The 16,962-nt window shown below is 56.0% G+C and overlaps 1 protein-coding gene across 1 annotated transcript in view; it reads left to right on the top strand.

Moving 5' to 3' along the window:
• PLXNA4 (plexin A4) overlaps nt 1-16,962 on the top strand; it is a 440,680-nt gene that overhangs the window by 392,251 nt on the left and 31,467 nt on the right. Inside the window, exons 22-25 of the mRNA XM_040471931.1 lie at nt 4,909-5,177; nt 7,885-7,951; nt 8,702-8,848; nt 12,605-12,764. Coding sequence (XP_040327865.1) covers nt 4,909-5,177; nt 7,885-7,951; nt 8,702-8,848; nt 12,605-12,764 — 643 coding nt within the window. The remainder of the gene's footprint in view (nt 1-4,908; nt 5,178-7,884; nt 7,952-8,701; nt 8,849-12,604; nt 12,765-16,962) is intronic.

A 16,962-nucleotide genomic window follows, 5' to 3' on the forward strand; every position in this document is an offset into this window, starting at 1 on the left:
AGAATACAAATGATTCCCTCTCATTGCCCTTCCTAACTGTACCAAGCCTCTCGCTGAAAGTTGTTGGAGTCCCTAGCTGCCCTGCCGGGCTGTAACCACCTGAGATGCTCTCTGGGTAGATACCCTGCCCCCCCCCGGGGCGGTTCCGACGGCCCCAGTATAAATCACATCACACCCTACCACGGCCTTATTCCTCATCTGGCACATTCAAGTTTCCCCTCCAACCTGAGTCTTCTCTCTTCTTTGCCTTTATCATGAGGACAGACTCGCAGCTCCCACCCTCCTGCTCACGAAGGAGTTACAGCCACCTGCACCAACTTCCTGAGTGGGAGCCCACACAGGACAGCTCACTGTCACGTACACTCTGCTTCACACAGGGCACGTGGCTCTTCTTTGTTTGAGTGGTGGTAAAATAAGCATAACATGAAGTTTGCTATTTCAACCATTTTTTACATGTTCGGGGCCATTAAGTACGTTCCCACTGTGGTCCAGCCATCCCCACCATCCATCTCCAGGATGTTTTCATTTTCCCCACTAAACACTAACTTCCCATTTGCCCTCCCTCAGAAACCCCCATTCGATTTTCTGTCTCTATGAACTTGACTGCTCAGCGTCCCTCGTGTAAGTGGAAACACACAGGATTTGTCCTTTGGGGACCGGTTTATTTCATTTAGCGGAATGTTTTCAAGGTTCATCCATATTGTAGCATGTGGTAGAATTTCTTTTCTTTTTAAGGCTGAACAATAGTCCGTTGTGTGTGTAGACCACATTTTGTTTATCCGTCCATCTGTCAGTAGACACAAGGGTCACTTCCACCTTTTGTCTGTTGTGAATAATGCAGCTAAGAACGTGGGTATACAAGTACCTGCTGGAGCTCCCGCCCCTGGTCTTTTGGGTATGTGCTCAGAACATACGACTCTTCATTTCTGTTAAACTCACTAATTAATTGACAGAAGTCAACTTTTACCATCCCACATTAGCCTGGGGCCATATGAGATCCGGCATCCTAGGCAAGACCCTGGGATCCTGCCCGGATTATTCTGATTTGCTTCCAGCCCCGCCTTGCCACCGAAATAGTTTCTCCCTGTTGGCTTTCCTAGTATGGAAATATTCCCAGGGAAGCCACTGATAATCTAAAGCGATGTTTCCTGACCTTTCCAGCCACTGGAATCGGTGCCCACTGATTGGGCATGAGCGGTAGATGTGTGTGAAGGAGGAGTTATCCTCCGGCTCTATCTGTCCTGGACTTAGCCCTGGGTGAAGGGATGGCATGTGGTTAGGGGGCTGCCCAGGCACTGGGGACACACCAATCCTTTAAAGACAACAAACAGTAACCACACACCCCATTTTCAACCTATCCTTGTCTCCTAAACTCTAACCTGTTGGGTTACAATTAAAATTTACTCTCCGGTTTTTAACTCACAAGCTTCAACTAAACTGTCGAACCATCTGGTGAATAAAGAAAGTCTTGTTTCAGAGTGACATTTGCTTAGGGAGCTGGTTGGGGGGAGGTGGCAAGTTACAAAGGGGAATTGTGCTGAATACTCTTCTTCACCGAGACACTTCACCTCTATCGCCCCCTTCATCAAGTGGGGAGAAAATTCCTACCTTCTCCACCCCCCAGACACTGGGCTGATGTATTCGATGTCTTAGAAACTCCTGGGCAAGAGGGATGGGTGAAAAGCAGCCAGTGGAAGAGGAGAGGCAGGTAATAAAACTGCCGTTAAGTGCACACTGTGTGTGCCAAGCACTTTACATACATTATCTTATTTAATGCTCATAAAACATTATGACATGGGCACTCATATTCTCATTTTACAGACGAGGCAATAGAGCCCAGAGGTGACAGGGCTTTCCTCCATGTGTGAGTCAGTGAGTCTTTCTGATTCCAAAACCCATGCTGCTGACGGGGTTCACCCCACAGCTGGCTTTGCTAACCCTTCCTCCCCAAGGGCCTCAGTCCTTGGTGCCCCGGAGGCGTGTGCAGCCAAGGCAAGAAGTCCAGAGCATGCCCTCTCCCCAGACCTGCCCTCTGGCCAGCCCTGTGCCCTCTTCCTCCTGGTGCCAGACCCGGACGTGGCTCCCCTGCCCTCGATGGCCAACCTGAGTTGCCAGGAGGCCCTGCGTGGGAGGCTGCAGGGGAGACTCAGGGCTGTCTCTCGGTCACCTCCTAGGCCCAGGGGGAGGACTAGGTGTGGTGAAGGACGGGCAGATGGATGGGGACTCGGGAGCCAAACAAGCTTGGGTTTGGAAGTCCAGCACCATCCCGCACCAGCTGGCTGGCCTTAGGAAGCCTGCGGTACCTTCTCTGAGAGGCGGTTAAGAGGACACCCTCACCCTTGCAAGGTCCTTAAAGGCTTAGATGGAGCCATGATCGCAGTGTGCCAGCACCATGCATTGCACGTGCTGGGTGCCTCGAAAGTGGCACTATCTATCAGCAGTAGAACGAGTTGTGGGCATATTGCTTCGGCGGGGCGGGACAGGGGAGCGGTGGGTGGGGATTGAAGGACAGAGGAGGTAAAACATGCACTCATGTGTTGGAGGCCGTCACAGGGCAAGGAGGGAGGTCGGCGGGACACAGACGGCTGGGTAGATTGAGGCCAGGCTGACGGCAAGGTGAGGCTGTCTCATACCCTTGTCTTTTTCCCTTGTCAGCCCCTGTGGAGAGGGGAACCAGGGATCCGGGCAGGATGCCAGCCGAGATCGGGCCCACCTTGGGGAATGAGGAGTTTGCCAAGGGCAGCTGGGCCAAGAGCTGGGACAAGCGGGGCCCCGGCTCTGGCGAGTTCCCATCTCTCTCCTGAGTACCGCCTTCCCACATGGCCTTCTGGAGGGGCCTCCTGCTGACCATCCAAGGACAGGCAGGGGCCTGCCCCGTCTCTGCCTCCTCCAGGGCCTCGTCTCGAGCCTGGGACACAGGGGAGCTCAGGCAGTGAGCGGCGTGAACATTCCAGCTCTGTGCCTGCCACCTCCTTGGACCTTGGGCACACAGGGTTTCTCTGCTGCCTGAATCTTCCCCAGTTTAAAACTTCTGGACTAGAGTGGGATGAAGTTGCTACCATTCGGGAAAGGTGACTGTGTGTCAGGCCCTGCATTGCCAAGGTTTTCACGCACCTTCTTCTTCAGGGCTCACGCCAGCCCCCCGAGATGGCAGGATGCAGTGCTGGCTGCCTGGGTGCCGTCCCGGCTCTGATACTCCTGTGTCTTGGGATCCCGGGAAAGTTCCTCACTGTCACGAGGCCCTGGGATATTAACGGTACCCAGCTCATAGGGGGTCATGTGGAATAAATGGGTCAACATTTCTCAAGCATGTAGAGCCGTGCTCAGCAAAGTACGGACTACAGACGCATTAGCTGGAGTACCTCCGTTTCGCTGTTGGAGGAATGGAGCCTTCTCAGGGTCCCCGACTAGTCTATGGCTGTGACAGTGAACCCAAGCTTGACCCTCCCCGAAACTGCTGGCTTCACTGCTGCCCACAAGACGCTCCTTCTCCAAGACCCCCGCGGGGGGGGGGGGGGGGGGGAGAGGGGGCACAACCCTCCACACGGCACCTTGTTTGAATGTCCCTGCTCCTCCCGCACCCCACTCCACGACACGGGTGCCCTGCTCTGTTCTCCGAGGGCTTCACCTTGAGGGCAGAGGCTGCGCTTTATTTGTTAAGCAACCTTCTTGCTATAATGAAAGAACACCTACAGAGCAAGGCACACGTTGTCGGGACACAGCCCAGTGCATTTTCCCTGAGTGAACACAGCCAGCAGGCCAGCACGCAGATCAGGAAGCTGAACCCTACCGGCCCGCCACAAACGTCCCTGAGTGCCCCCTTCCAGTCACCGCCACCCCCGAGAATAACCATTTTCCTGCCACCGTTGTTTTTTAATGAATCTTTATGTAAATGGTACTACACGGTATGCCCTCTTCTTCCTGACTTTTTTTCATTCCATTGTCTGCAAGATGCATCCGTGCTACCGTGAGTGGTAGAAAGCCCTTCACTGCCGTGGCCGTGTGGCCGTGTGGCTTCCCGCTGGGCGAATATCTGCACTTCCTGGAGCCGCTCGCTGTTGCCGGGCACCCGGCTGATTCCAGTCTGGGGCCCTGACATGCAGAGCTGTGGGGCCCGCCTGGTGCATCTCAGAGATGCGTTCTCCAGTTCTCCATGCCTCCTCGCCCAGTGGCTGGCTGGTGTGAGCTGGGTAGACCCTGCCCCCCCTGCCGGCCTCTGCCGGTGGACAGAGGACGCAGGCTGGAAGATGAAACCTCCTTCCCCGTCTTCCTCCTGTTTCCCTGGGTGCGGCAGGGTCTCAGAGGAGTCTCCGAGAAAACATCAGATGCTAGGGTCTGTGGGGCTTAATCTTCTTTCTTTAGGCGAATCACCTTGGGGCCCCAGAGAAGTTGCGGGACCTGCCAGAGGTCCCACGGGGTGGCGGAGTCAGAGCCTGTGTGGACCCTGGAAGTCCTGACTCTGAGGCCACTGGTCTGTCAACGGGATCCTCGTGGCCAGAGAAGGGTCAGCATGAGGACAGGTGGAGGCTCAGGTGTGACGACCCCTCCGGGAGGCCCCCGGGGGCTGTCCGTAATGCTCATGCGCCCTGGCGCAGGGCCCCCCACCCGCCCTGTGCTGCTGTCAGGGACGAGCTCGCGCTCAGCAGCGGACTCAGATCCCAGCATGGCCATTATCACTCAGGGTGCCTTCTCTCTGTGCCTCACTGATTCACCTCCAAACAAGAGGCAGTGAGCCGCACGTGGGTTAAGGAAATAGCTGGCACGGTGCCCGGGGCCAGATGAGGGCAGGGTCCACAGCGTGCGGCACCCACCCCGTGGGGAGGCCCCTGGGCCTGGCTGGCCTCCGCCTCACGTTGGCGGTCACGTTGGCGGTCGGCAGTCAGGACTCCCCCGGGGGCTCCTCCGCAGGTCCCGGGCTACCGGCAGGAGCGCGTGGAGAAGGGCCTGAAGCTCTTTGCCCAGCTCATCAACAACAAGGTGTTCCTGCTGTCCTTCATCCGCACCCTGGAGTCCCAGCGAAGCTTTTCCATGCGCGACCGCGGCAACGTGGCCTCGCTCATCATGACGGTGCTGCAGAGCAAGCTGGAGTATGCGACCGACGTGCTGAAGCAGCTGCTGGCCGACCTCATCGACAAGAACCTGGAGAGCAAGAACCACCCCAAGCTGCTGCTCAGGAGGTGAGGGCCGGGCCGGGCGGGCGGCAGGGGGCGGAGGTCGGAGAGGGCCCCTGCCCAGCCCAGCCCGCTTGGCCTGGATCTCGTGCCTTCTGGGGAGACGGGACAGAGCTCCCAGGAGGAGCAGCCAAGTCCCGCCAAGCTTAGGAACCAACCTGCCCAGAGACCAGGGCGCACCCCATGTCCTTTTGGAAGAACCCGTCCACCCCGGCCCGTCCACTTGCCCTGCTGCTTCTCTTTCACCCTCTAATTCCGCTCTGCCTTCTTCTCTCTCCACCCTTACCCTTCCCTGGTTACAGCCCTTTCTACCGGAGTTCTTCTCTCGTGGAATCTTCAGAGGTCACTCGCCCAGCCCCCGGCCTTATCTAAATCAGAACATGAGTTAGGAGAGATACCCCAGGGCCTCTCTGGGGACCATCCTCACCATCTTAAGACTGGAAACTTTAGGGGCGCCTGGGTGGCTCAGTCGGCCAAGTGTCCGACTCTTGATTTTGGTTCAGGTCATGAGCTCATGGCTCATGAGTTGGAGCCCTGCGTCGGGCTCAGCGAGAGCAGTGCGGAGCCTGCTTGGGATTTTCTCTCCTCTCTCTGTGTCTCCCCTGCTCTCTCGCTCTCTCTCTCTCTCTCTCTCTCTCTCTGTCTCTCTCAAAATAAATAAGTAGACGTTAAAAAAGATTGGAAACTTTGGCCCTGGCCCCTCTCACTGCTGTGAGCACCACAGCAGCGAAGCCACTGGGAGCTTCTCAGTAACACAGAATCTCAGGGCCCAGCCCACAGCCTCCTGGATCAAAATCTGTATTCTAACGCGAACCCTAGGTGATCTGAAGGCACAGCGAAACCCGAGAAGCACCGGTCTGGCCTGTGTTCGAATGAAAGCCCTTCAGTGGCCCCTTGCCTGATGCAATGCACCAGGTGTTTCCTGGCACCGGCTGGGGACTCTGCACGGGTCCAGGTGCACCACGGCACACTGCTGGACGCCTCATCCTTGACACTGTGGAGACCTGAATGGTCACATGTGACCGCAGAAGCCATATCCTGTGGCTTCGGCTTTATGGCAAATAGAGGTTCTCTGACTCCATCCATGCCGCCTTTCACGTGTTCCTCCTGCTGGAAGGCCATTTCCCCCCTAGGCTGTTAGCGCGGTGTCTTTAGCCTTTCTGTGGACAAAGCTGGAAAACTCCCGCATCAGGCCTTTGCATCCAGCCCTCTGCCTGGACCGCCCCAGGGGCCGTCTGCCTCTGCCTGTCCTCTGCCTCCGTCCTGGGTGTCTGGGTCTGAGGCAGGGCCCCCTGCTTGGTCCAGTGGCTACATTTGGCTTCCAGAAGTGTCTCCTTCAGGCTTTTTTCCTGGTGCCGTGGGCATTCGCCTGCACAGCTGCAAAAGGTTGCTACAGTTCGGAGCAATCAGACAGCTTTGGAAACAGCAAGGTAGATCATTTTGATTTGTGTTTTACTTCCACCACGCAGCCACCCACCGGCATAATTCTAGGGTTGCCACTGCCTGCCAGAGCTCCCACCGACAATTTCCCCGCGTGGCCTCGCTCTGTATCCGTGCGTCTCCACCTCTTGTTTTCCACTCGCTCCCCCACCAGATGCCCTCTCTCCTCCTGCCCTCCTCCGTCTCCCTTTCTTTTCCTTGCCCTTGGCTGGGCCCCTCATTTCAGCAGTCTTGCTCTTCTCTTCTTACTTTCATTTGTGTGCTGGCAGCTGCCTCAGGATCGTACTTATCCATATCTTCTGCCAAGTGCAACTTTCAAAGCCTAGCCACACATACCCGAACGGGCCCGTGTCTCCGTGGAGGAGGCCACAAGCTTAGCGCAAGTTCGAACGGAGTTTGTTTCCTCCAAACGGGTGCAACCAGAAGTGTCTTGGGGCCATGACAAGGCCGCAGTGTCCTCCCCTTCCAAAGTAAAAGAAAGGGACTTGGGTAGCAGCACAAAGGGTGCGAGCTAGACTCAAGAAGGCACTTCCTGCCGTTGCAAATGAAACACTAGCGAGGTTCCGGGGGAAGTTCCAAAGTAATCTGAAACAGGACAATTTTGGCATCTCTTGGGATGAGCTAGGTATTAGCTCTAGGAGTCTTTAGCTTTAGGGGATGGGGTCAGTGTAATCCATCTGGTTTTTGTCCCACGACCCGCTTCTCCCGCTGCCTTCCTTCTATCCCCTGCCAAATTAGTATCTCCCCGGGTTTCTTATTCTTCTCTTCCCCACCCATAGGAAATTATAAAGTCCTCTACGCTTGCACTGTCTGAGGTTGCAGCTACAAGCTACACGTGACCATTCAAATGTAAATTGACCACAGGTCAAGAAAATGTAAAAGTCGGCTCTTCAGATGCACTAGCTGCATTTCGAGTGCTGAGTGGACACGTGTGGCAGGCAGGGGGCTACCACGCCGGACAGGACAGTGTTTTCCTCCTCGCGGAAAGTGCCGACGGACAGCTGGTCTAGCGCGTTCCCTCCAAACATGCACCAGGGAGCCTGGCACCAGAATGTCATCTCCTGGCTTCGCGGGCAAAGCTTGTCCTATCATTACGGGGTGTCTAGGAGGCTGTGGAATCCAAACGTTCTTTAGCACCTCAAGATGGGGCCCAAAAGCCGCAAGCAGCAGAATCAGTGTGGAGTTGTTCCCTTGCCTTCCCAGTCCTTGGGGGTCTGACCAGCTGCTTCTGTCTTTGTCTCGCTCCATCGGTTCCCTTGGTGACTGGTGACAGGACTGAGTCGGTGGCTGAGAAGATGTTGACCAATTGGTTCACTTTTCTGCTCTACAAGTTCCTCAAGGTATGATTGGATGTGGGGGTATCTCTGGGGGTACCCCCCTACCAGAGTCTGCATGCCCCCAAGCCCACATTACCCACGGCCTGGCTCGTAGAACCCCACCGAGAAATGCGGTCCCCCTCAGCACTGTCACTGGCCCCGAGGCGGCAGACTCCTGACCATCTCAGGAGACAGAGCCTCTGTCAGCCCTTGCATGAGCGGTACCATCCCCTGTCCCCCAGGCTGCTTTCTCCAGAGCAATGAGAGCATCCTGCGTGAGCCCTAAAGCCAAGTTCCCCTTGTGAGCCCAAAACATTTCACCCCTTATTTCCTTGCTTTCCCTCTTCCTCCCGTCCTACCTCCCCCAGCCCCAGGCCCATAAGGGTTCCAGGCTGGTACCTTGCAAGGCACGCTGCCCGTGTGGCTGGGAGATAGAAAATCCGTTCCCCTCCCATCATTACCTGTTTTCTAAGGCTTTGGCACCACCAGGGACTGACCGCTGTCTCATGATGGGCAGGGGTGGGGTGGGGTGGGGAGGAGGAACAGAGAAGGGACAGGAGGCAGGGGAGGTGAAGAGGAGGGGGCGGACAGGAGAAGACAGGTGGTCGAGAGAGCTGAGAGAAACGCCCATCTGAAGGGGGAGTTGGCACCAGAGAGGAGGACGGGGAGCAGGAGAGAAACGAGACAGAGGAGTGGAGAGCGGCCCTGTCCAGAGAAACGGGCTCCGGGGGGCTGGTCCGGCGTCCGCCCAGCACGGCTCTTCTCTGTGTCCAGGAGTGCGCCGGGGAGCCCCTCTTCTCGCTGTTCTGTGCCATCAAGCAGCAGATGGAGAAGGGGCCCATCGATGCCATCACAGGAGAGGCCCGCTACTCCCTGAGTGAGGACAAGCTTATCCGCCAACAGATCGACTACAAAACCCTGGTAAGCCGGCCTCACGGCACTGCCCGTGCCCCTGGACAGGGGGCTCTGGTCCTGCACAGCCCCTGCCCAGCAGAGGGGACGGCTGAGGTGCTGGCGAGCCATCTGTCCTTACCTGCCGCACGGGCCCAGCCAAACGTCCCACCTGTGCCCGTCACCCCCAGACTCCCTCAGTTACCGCCACACCAGGGCAGCTGGATTTGGGGGCCAGTTGCTCAGGCACAGCTCAGCCACACTTCAGCAAAGACTAGTGTGGTTCCGGGCCAGTGCACTGAACGTGGGGTCCCAAGCCCTTGCCAACAGCTGGCTAGCTGATTCCCCAGAACAAACTCCTCATCAGGAATCCCAGCGTGGAGAGCGAAGGTTCCATGCAGAGCAGGTGGAGGCCAAAGGAGAGGAAACCGGAAAGAGTTCCTTATGTTTCAGAAGCCCAGCTCTGCCTACAGTCTAAGTGCAAATACGCCCATGACCCGAGCTATAGACCACAAGGCCGGGATAGCCTAGTGATTAAGGCACTTGTCCAGGGAATGTAGGGATTCCCTCTGTCAAGGTTAGACCCCCTCTTCTAATAGGAGCTGTCACCCTAGGAGGCAGCCGAGCTCAGCATGTAGGAGCATGAGGTCTGGATTAGAGCCCTGACTCTGCTTCTGACCAGCTGGCTGATTTGGGGCAGATCCCTCAATCTCTCTGAGTTTGGGTTTCTTTATCTGGAAAAAAAAAATGGAGGATAACACTAGAACTGATTTACCCAGGGATAACAACCGTGCATACCTCCCCAAGTTGTCCAGAGGATGGGGTGTGGTGAGCAGCACAGGGCAGGGAGCCCACTCTTTCCTGCCATGCCTGTCCAGCAGGCTGCCACTGTCCCTCCCAGCAGGGCGGGCATTCACACAGCTCTGGGCTCTTGTGTATGGAGGTATGATCTCCCACCCAGCCTCCTCTAGGAAAGGGGAGGGGTGTGAAAAGAAGGAGGTAGAACGTAAGATCACAGATAAGCGCTGCAGGTGAAGCATGGATGGCCTCAAGACCTGTGGACAGACAAAAGGATTTAAATGCACTTACGGGGAGATGAGACCCATGCAGGCTGGGCCGGCACAGGGCAGAGTCGGGCAGGAGCAGTGAGCCCAGGGCGAATCCCAGACCCCATGGCCAGTGGGGAGACCGTCCCTTCTGGCTGGGAATGATGCACTTGTCCCCCTCCATCTTCAGAGGGCCGGCGAGGCGGGGAGGCACCCAGTGGGCATCTTGACAGACCTGCTGGGATGGGCTCCACTGGGGGAACTTCAGAGGAGCAGCGTGTGACCGAAGGCTTGGCTTCCTTGAGTCACATTCTGCTTCAGAGGAGAGAGTTAGAGGCTCTGATTAAAATGAGAAGGGGCAGGGGGGGAAACCTTCCCAAAATAGAGACCCCAATAGATTTTTTAATGAGCTAGAAGTACCATTGAAATGTCTCCTGCCTGATCTCCCCCGACCCCTTCCTTTCCCATCCCATCCGTGGTTCCCCAATACTGAATCCAGCACCGTGAGCTGCAGTGATGCTCTGTCCCCAGATCGCAGCATCCTTCCTTCCAGAGGCCCCGGCTACTGTTCACACGCCAGCCTGGTTTCAGACGATGTCAGGAACTAGGAGTAGGTCAGGGGAGCGCAGCCATCAAGTGGAGAGACCTGGGGAAGAGGCGCCGTGTGGAAAGGGGGAGGAAATTGCAATTGTTTTGCCGGGGGAAGAAAGGGCTGCAGGGAGACAGGCTGCTACCGCAGGCCTATGAAAGGAACTCCCAACAGGCAGAAGGGGAACAGCCCCTGGCTGGCGAGAAGGAAAAGGAAGCAAGCCTACGAGACAAGACAGCCGCAGACAGGGCTGCCCGGGGCCGGAGCCACCGAGATGAAGGGGTCAGATAAAAAGAGGGGAAGTCGTGGGATTCAGCAGTGCCGGAAGAGCCCTGGGCAGTTTGGGCCAACTGCTGCTGTCCTTGTCCTGGGCAGGAGGGGTACCACAAAGGAGACAGGTGCTGAGAGGCTCGGGGCTGCATCACGTTCTAGTTAGGTGCCCTCAGAGGTATTGAGTGATTAATTAGCTGGATACTAGAACTTGCTTGGGCTTGCGTGTTCTAGGGCCCTGCTGCTGGGAGTGGCTATTGCATCACCCAGGAGACTGCTAGGTGCTGGGTGCTCACTCGGGAGCTTGCTAGGTGCTAGACCACTGGATGCTTCCCTGCCACAGTGCAGAATTGCAGGCCCCACCCCAGACCTCCTGAGTCAGAATCTGCATTCTAACAAAACCCCTGAATGATCCTATTCACATTAAAACACCAGAAGTACTGAGTTAGCAGGGAAAAAACCTCAGTCAGTTTGCTCAGAAACTAGCCAAGGGGCATAAGGAATCGGTGTTCTGGGTGGAGCTGTGGCTTGGCCGGTGGCCAGGCAGCCCTGTCCCTCAGTACTTCCTCTTCTTCTCCAGATGCCCCGATGCATCCCACGGGGTTCTCCTAGGGCCACCATGAACCCCTGGGGCAAGTAGAAACGTCAGAAGGGCATACTCTGGGGTGGGGCAGCCTCTGCCTTGAGGTTCTAGTGGGAGGAAACCCAGAAAAGGCTGCGTTGCTCCTGGAGGAGGAGGCTGAGTCCAGAGCACAGGACGGCAGGGGCAGCCAGGGCAGCACCAGGTGGCAGGCTGTGCCCAGCCATGCAGGGGACATCGAGGGTCCGGGAAAGCTTTAGAGCGAAGGGCTGGGAGAGGGCTCAGAAGGGACCCATGGTCCAGAATTCCTTCCACCATTGTTTTCATTTTAGGACACGTTGAGGGTGAGAATCTGGATTTATAGATTTAGGAGGGTTTTTTTTTCCTTCTTAATGGAAGAAGCATGTTCCTGTTTGAGCTCACAGCAGTCTGGCTGCTAATAAAAGGCAGGCGTCCAGGGGCCAGGGTTCTGATTGCAGCCACATGGAGCAGAAGGGGGTGGGGGAGGAAGCTGTCGTCTGAGTCTGCAGACATGTGACATCTGAGATCCGAGGTGGCAGGGGTGCAGGGAAACATCAGGGAGGGGGCATAGGGGGCTCAGGCGGCAGGGGCAGAGGGAGGGTATGGGAGCCCGGCGTGCCAGGCCGCCTAGTCCACCCGCGCCCCGTGGCACCCACCCCACCCCACCCCACTGTGGCCGCGTCCCCCCGCCCAGCATCCTGCACAGCCCCATCCACGTAGACAGAGTCCTCTCTGAGAACAGCAAGGAAAGAGAAGCCTTGGGAAAGAGCCCAGAACTTTTTAAAGGAAAAAAAAATACAGCTTGGTGCTTTAAGAAGAGCCTGACTTTTTCTGACTAGTTCCAGAAGGAGACTTTGAGGCCCTGGGCCAGGGTGACCACTTTCCCTTAACACAAGTTTGTGGGTTCAGAGCCAGGAAGGGATCTCAAGTGGTTTGAACCTGCACCTTCTTATTTTTAAAGAGCCCATTAAGCTTCTTATAGATTCTCCAACCTCCAGTCAGCCCGAGACCGTCACAAAAATCGAAGCTTATGAAATCTCTTGAGCAAGGAGCCAGATTCGCATGAGTGCGTGTACATTGAGAGGGAGTGACCGGGAGGATGGACCCACACACGTGGAAGGGGAGGGTTCAGAGGGCAACGGGCTGGGTGTGCTGCTGACACAGTGCCGTGTACGTGGGAGAGAGAGCGAGTGGGGGTGTGTGTGGTGGTCTGAGGATGCCCCTGGGACTCAGCTCTTCCTGCTGCCCTCCCCCATGCGCCTCTGCTCCCCCTTCCCCAGGTGCTGAGCTGTGTCAACCCAGACAATGCCAACAGCCCCGAGGTCCCAGTAAAGATCCTCAACTGCGACACCATTACTCAGGTCAAGGAGAAGATTCTGGATGCCATCTTCAAGAATGTGCCCTGCTCCCACCGGCCCAAGGCTGCAGACATGGACCTGGGTGAGTAGGCTGCCCACCCAGGACTGTCCTGGGACTGGTCAGAAGCACCTCCTACAGACCAGGGGGGCCAGGAGGCAGGGGGCAGGCACCCCTCCGTGTCTGCTCAGTGAGTAATAGGCACACAGGGGACTGCCACCTGCTGGCAGCCCCACTGCCTCTGGTGTCCCATCGGCAGTGAAGGGGACGCAAGCTGAGTCTGTGTGGTCCAAGCTCCCGCCACCCCCGTCATTCCCCCCCCCCCCCCCCCGGGCCCTTCCCTTCCCCTCTGTTCTGTTCGTGTTGTTTTTGCTGACTACCTAAGGCAGGAGGGATCTGGGTCAGTGATGGAGGATGCAGAAAAAGAAGAGAGGAATATGAGAGGTGACAGCCTGCTGGGGAGCCGGATGACATTTTATTTGAATGTTCCATGAATAGATCGCATAGCCTACATAAACAAGGGCATGCCAGTTAGGGCCAGCTGTACTGAGATCCAGTTACGGCTCGCCTGGGTGTTGAATGAGATATTGTCCTGGGGAGACCCTAGTGGGGAGCTCCAGGCTCCAAAGGGGCCAGGACTGAAGAGAGGCAGTTTGGCCTCGTGGCTCATTCTCACACCCGGATTGGAGTCCTGACGCTGCTAAGTTGTAGCTGTGTGACCTTGGTCAAGTCACTTAACCTTTCTGTATCTTAGTGTCTTTACCTGTAAAATGGAGATAATAACAGTGCCCACCTCACTGTAAGAAAGAAATTAGATGGTGCTTGTAAAAGCCTCTTAATGGAGTGCCTGGCCCGTAGAACCCACTCAGTTAGTACTGGCTGTTGTTACTGTGGATCATGAGAATAACACCAGTAAGGAAGTGCTGTGTGTCTGTTGATCCCGGGCATGGAGAGAAAGGCGTTTATGTGTATGTGCTTATGTCTGGAGATTTGTGGCAACGTGGGGATAGGAGGGCCTCCAGGGGCCCCTATTCCATCCATCTGGCCTCTAAGCTGCCTTCAGTTAAGCCACCCAACACAGATGGGCATCTATGCTATTTTCTAAAATCCAAAGGGAATTTTCATCTCCTGCTGTGCCTGAAGACTCAGGGTCAGGAAGTTCCGCTCACTCACCTCAACCCTTTCTGCTTCGTTTAACCCCACCTCCTCTTGCTTAGCTCTCAGCGGGATGTGTTCTGCCCCACGCCCAGGGCTCTGACACCCAGGGAGAGACATTGGGCGAGCACATGGTCCCCTTCCCTTGAGAGGTGTCTGTGTGCGTGCTGCTCTCACGGCAGAGAGTCGGTGGTGGTGACGTGTGTGCAAGCGTGTCCACGCGTGCGTCCCAGGGCACTGGGCACTCCAGTCGGAGTGAGCACGTGTGTCTGCATGCGGGTGACTCTGCTGCCGTGAAGATCCCACAGTCTGACGTAGGGAAGGGGCTGCTACAGGACCAGTGGGAGGGAAACCAACTCCCGTGTTCCCCACCCCCAAACACCTAAGTGGGTGGCTCCATAATGGGTTTCTTGGGGAGAGTTGGGTTCACCCGGGATGCCAGGTAGCACCCACCACTCCTTTTGTTGATTTACGGAAGCCGCGTCAGAGAGCTTATCTGTGCTTCTCGGTGTCCTTATCTGCACAGTGGGCGGGAGGGTGACCCTGACATCATGGGGCCAAGAGGAGGAGCTGTTGTAAGAACCTTCACGCCAGAAGGTGAGTTCAGAAAGGTGGTGTTAGAACACAGGAAGAGCTCCTGTGAGCAGGTGCATATAGGACTGTTGCTTCTCACGCTTGGGAAGGGGTGACTCCCCGGGAGGGAGAGCAGCAGGTGGCTTCGTAAGCCTCCACCTGAAGCACCGAGACAGAGTTTTTGCTCCGGAACTCCTCTCTTCCTTACCAGAACAGGGCAGATGGGTGGTAAAGAACACTACCTCCTGTGGTGGTTCAAACACTTAGTAGATTTCAGGAAGGGCGGGAGCCAACGTTCTCCAATGTCCTCTCCACCCCAAGCTCAGGGGGCAGCGTCCGGAAGCAGATTCAGGGGCCACACCTTCTGCACCTGCTTGATTTCCTGGAGGGAGAAATCCAGTTTCACGGTTCAGGATCTCTCTCCCTCCCTGGAATCTGCACTGCCCCCCGCCCCAGCTTGGGAGGGGAAGGGGCCGCTTCTTAGCCTTAGAAAATTGCTCCCCTAAAAGGCCTGGAGATGCAAATGCCGGGCAAAGCAGAGCATTAATGAAAAGATATAAAGCATCCGGCAGCCATCGCGGTGAACCATTTGGAGCGAAAGTGGCAGCCTCAGAGCACCTGTGGCTCCTCCCACCCCCCCAAGGCGGAAGGACCTTGCAGCAAAGCAGCCAAGACTGCCCCCCGGGTGCACATTCTCAAGCAACAGGCTGCTTCCCAGCAGGGGCGGGGTCTCCTGTGACTCACTGCCCACCACGGCTGCCTACATTTCAGGCCCCAAGACAACAAAGAGGGCACCTCTCCCGTGGGAGCTGCTGCTGGGAAGGACCCAGGAGCTACCCTGGAGGGATGAGGCCTCCGATAGCAGGGACAGACAAGGGGGAAAGCCAAAGAAGTGGGGACCTCAGGCGGTTTGAGCCTCAGGGCCCCATCTCCCTGGGGGAGGAGCCTCTTGCTGGACTCCTCATAAAGGCCCCCTGTGGTGGGTGCTTTTCCGAGGAAGGTCCTTTTTTCTATGAGATCCAGGGCTTGGAGCCGCCCCCAAAGCTCTGGCCTTCTTTCTCCCAAAGCCACATTGCATAACAAGGAAATGGGGCCTCCTCAGAGATCCAGATGCTTTTTCCACATGATTCACCTCAGCCTCGTGCCCCCAAGGAGAGTTTTTCCGCATCATGTAGGTGATGGTGCTTGAAACGCCTAAAAGCAATTTACAAATGTAAGGTGTGATTACTATCAAAAATTAATTTATGCCAAAGGGACATAACACATAGGCACGGAGAGGACTCAGACCCATGCTCTGGACAGGGGCAAGATAGCCAAGCATTCTCCTTTCATCCCCCTCCCCACCCCCCGCCCCCGCAACCCCCATAGGAGGGCATTGGGCCAAGACTTCCTTCCCCCTCCCGATGCCAGCTAGCCCCTGGCAAAGCAGGGACACCTGTCTAAGAACAGCTCAGAAGGGGACAAAGACATTTTAAGCCACCCCTGTCACTGTCCTAAGTAAATCCAGCCCCAAACACCTCCTCCTGCCTTTCATCATCACCCCTGGCCTGGCCCCTCATTCCAGACACTTCCATCCACTGCTTCTCAGACTGAAGTTCTCTCACCTCCCCACCCCACCCCCATCCACCCTTTCCCTAGACCTTTCCAGGTGTTAAGCAACCAAGATGGGGAATGTATTAGTCAGGGTTCTCCAGAGAAAGAGAACCAATAGAATGTGCACAGAGAGAGAGGTTTGTTTTAAGGAATGGCTCGCGTGATTATGGAGTCTTAGTCCGTTTGGCCTGCTATGACGTGATACCATGGACTGCATGGCTTATGAAGAGCAGAGATTTCTTTCTCACAGCTCTGGAGTCTGGGAAGTCCAAGATCAAAGTGCTGACAGGTTTGGGTCTGGTGAAGATCGCTTCCTGGTTCATCGGTGATGCCTTCTTAGTGTGTCCTCACATGGCAGAAGGAACAGGAGAGCTCTCTGGGGTCCCTTTGACAAGGGCACTGATTCCATTCATGGGTCTCCACCTTCATGGCCTTTTATTTGACATAGAACCCACCTCCAAATCCCATCGCATTGGGGGCTAGGATTTCAACATGGTAATTTTGGTGGGACCCAACCATTCAGTCTATAGCAAGGGGGCTGGCAAGTCCAATGTCTGCAAGGCCGGCTGGCAGGCTGGAGACACGGCGAAGAACCCACCCTGCAGTTCAAGTCCAAAGGCCTTCTGCTGGCAGCATTCCTTCTTGCTCACAGGAGGTCAGTCCTTTCTTGTCTTCAGGCCTTCAGCCCTGTGGAGGAAGCCCACCTGCCTTATGGAGGGCAATTCACTTTACTCAAAGCCCACCGATTCAAGTGTTAATCTCATCTAAAACAATTCACAGAAACTTCCAGAATAACGTCTGACCACATAACTGGATGCCTAGGCCCAGCCAGCTTGACACATAAAATTAACCATCACAGGAGCCAAAATGAAGGACAGGAAGGCCTGCTTTCATTTTCGTCTGTTGGAATCTAGGGAAGGAAGGAAGGAAGGAAGGAAGGAAGGAAGGAAGGAAGGAAGGA

This window comes from Herpailurus yagouaroundi, unplaced genomic scaffold (assembly GCF_014898765.1).
Source record: "Herpailurus yagouaroundi ecotype Mexico unplaced genomic scaffold, PumYag 100, whole genome shotgun sequence".
NCBI classification, from domain to species: domain Eukaryota; kingdom Metazoa; phylum Chordata; class Mammalia; order Carnivora; family Felidae; genus Herpailurus; species Herpailurus yagouaroundi.